The sequence below is a fragment of the Sinocyclocheilus grahami genome, unplaced genomic scaffold (genome assembly GCF_001515645.1).
Source record: "Sinocyclocheilus grahami isolate Dianchi unplaced genomic scaffold, SAMN03320097.WGS_v1.1 scaffold13228.1, whole genome shotgun sequence".
NCBI lineage: Eukaryota > Metazoa > Chordata > Actinopteri > Cypriniformes > Cyprinidae > Sinocyclocheilus > Sinocyclocheilus grahami.
Window position 1 is genome coordinate 1,272 of NW_015514803.1, and position 821 is coordinate 2,092.

The 821-nt window shown below is 43.0% G+C and overlaps 1 protein-coding gene across 1 annotated transcript in view; it reads left to right on the top strand.

The window, feature by feature from the left end:
* The first annotated feature begins 252 nt into the window (after positions 1–252).
* LOC107578972 (interferon regulatory factor 4-like) overlaps positions 253–821 on the top strand; it is a 4,102-nt gene continuing 3,533 nt past the window's right edge. The window contains exons 1-3 of the mRNA XM_016264865.1: positions 253–281; positions 400–597; positions 692–704. Coding sequence (XP_016120351.1) covers positions 400–597; positions 692–704 — 211 coding nt within the window. The 5' untranslated portion in view covers positions 253–281. The remainder of the gene's footprint in view (positions 282–399; positions 598–691; positions 705–821) is intronic.

Consider the following 821-nt stretch of genomic DNA (forward strand, 5'->3'; position numbering starts at 1 on the left):
TCAATGAAATTAAAATGATTTTATTAAACGCCAAAAGTCCCTTTTCAGTGCGCGTGGGTTCAATATAAACAGCCCCCGCGAGCTTACGGGACGTCCGTCACATCTCACGCGCGCTGCCTGCAGGTGCGCGGAATCCTGCGAGTGTCTGTGGCGAAAGCTCCGCCCCTGTCAATGCAAACAATTGAAGAAAACTCGCGATCGAAAGCTGAACTACGTTACTGACACATTTCAAAACTCGAAAGCTCTGAAAGAGGGCAGCACGCGCTCCTGTACTTTCTGCAGTAGGCATATGTCTTTTTCAACTCAGACTTCCCTGAATTTTTTGTTATTTGTTTAATTTGTTTGATTTATTTTGCATTTAATGTGGTAATGAAAAAAGATATACGTTTCTGTTTTCAGATGTGTTCAGATGAAGAGCGCTCGATGGCGGGGGGCTCCGGTAACGGAAAGTTGCGTCGGTGGCTGATAGAGCAGGTGGACACCGGAAAATACCCTGGACTCGTGTGGGAGAACGATGAGAAGAGTATCTTTCGGATTCCGTGGAAGCACGCGGGCAAGCAGGACTACAACAGGGAGGAGGATGCTGCGCTCTTCAAGGTACAGTCAGGATGAGTGTTGAGGGGAAGAGAAACAGACACATGCCGCGTCAGTAAAGCATTATTTCTCCCATGTGATCTTACTAATATTTCAGATTTCAATACATGGTCTATTTACGTGACGTTCATTTGTGTTATTAAAATGCATTCAAATGCAGTTGTTAGACAACACATATGTTTTTACCATATTTAAATTGTTTTGTTTATATATATATATATATATAT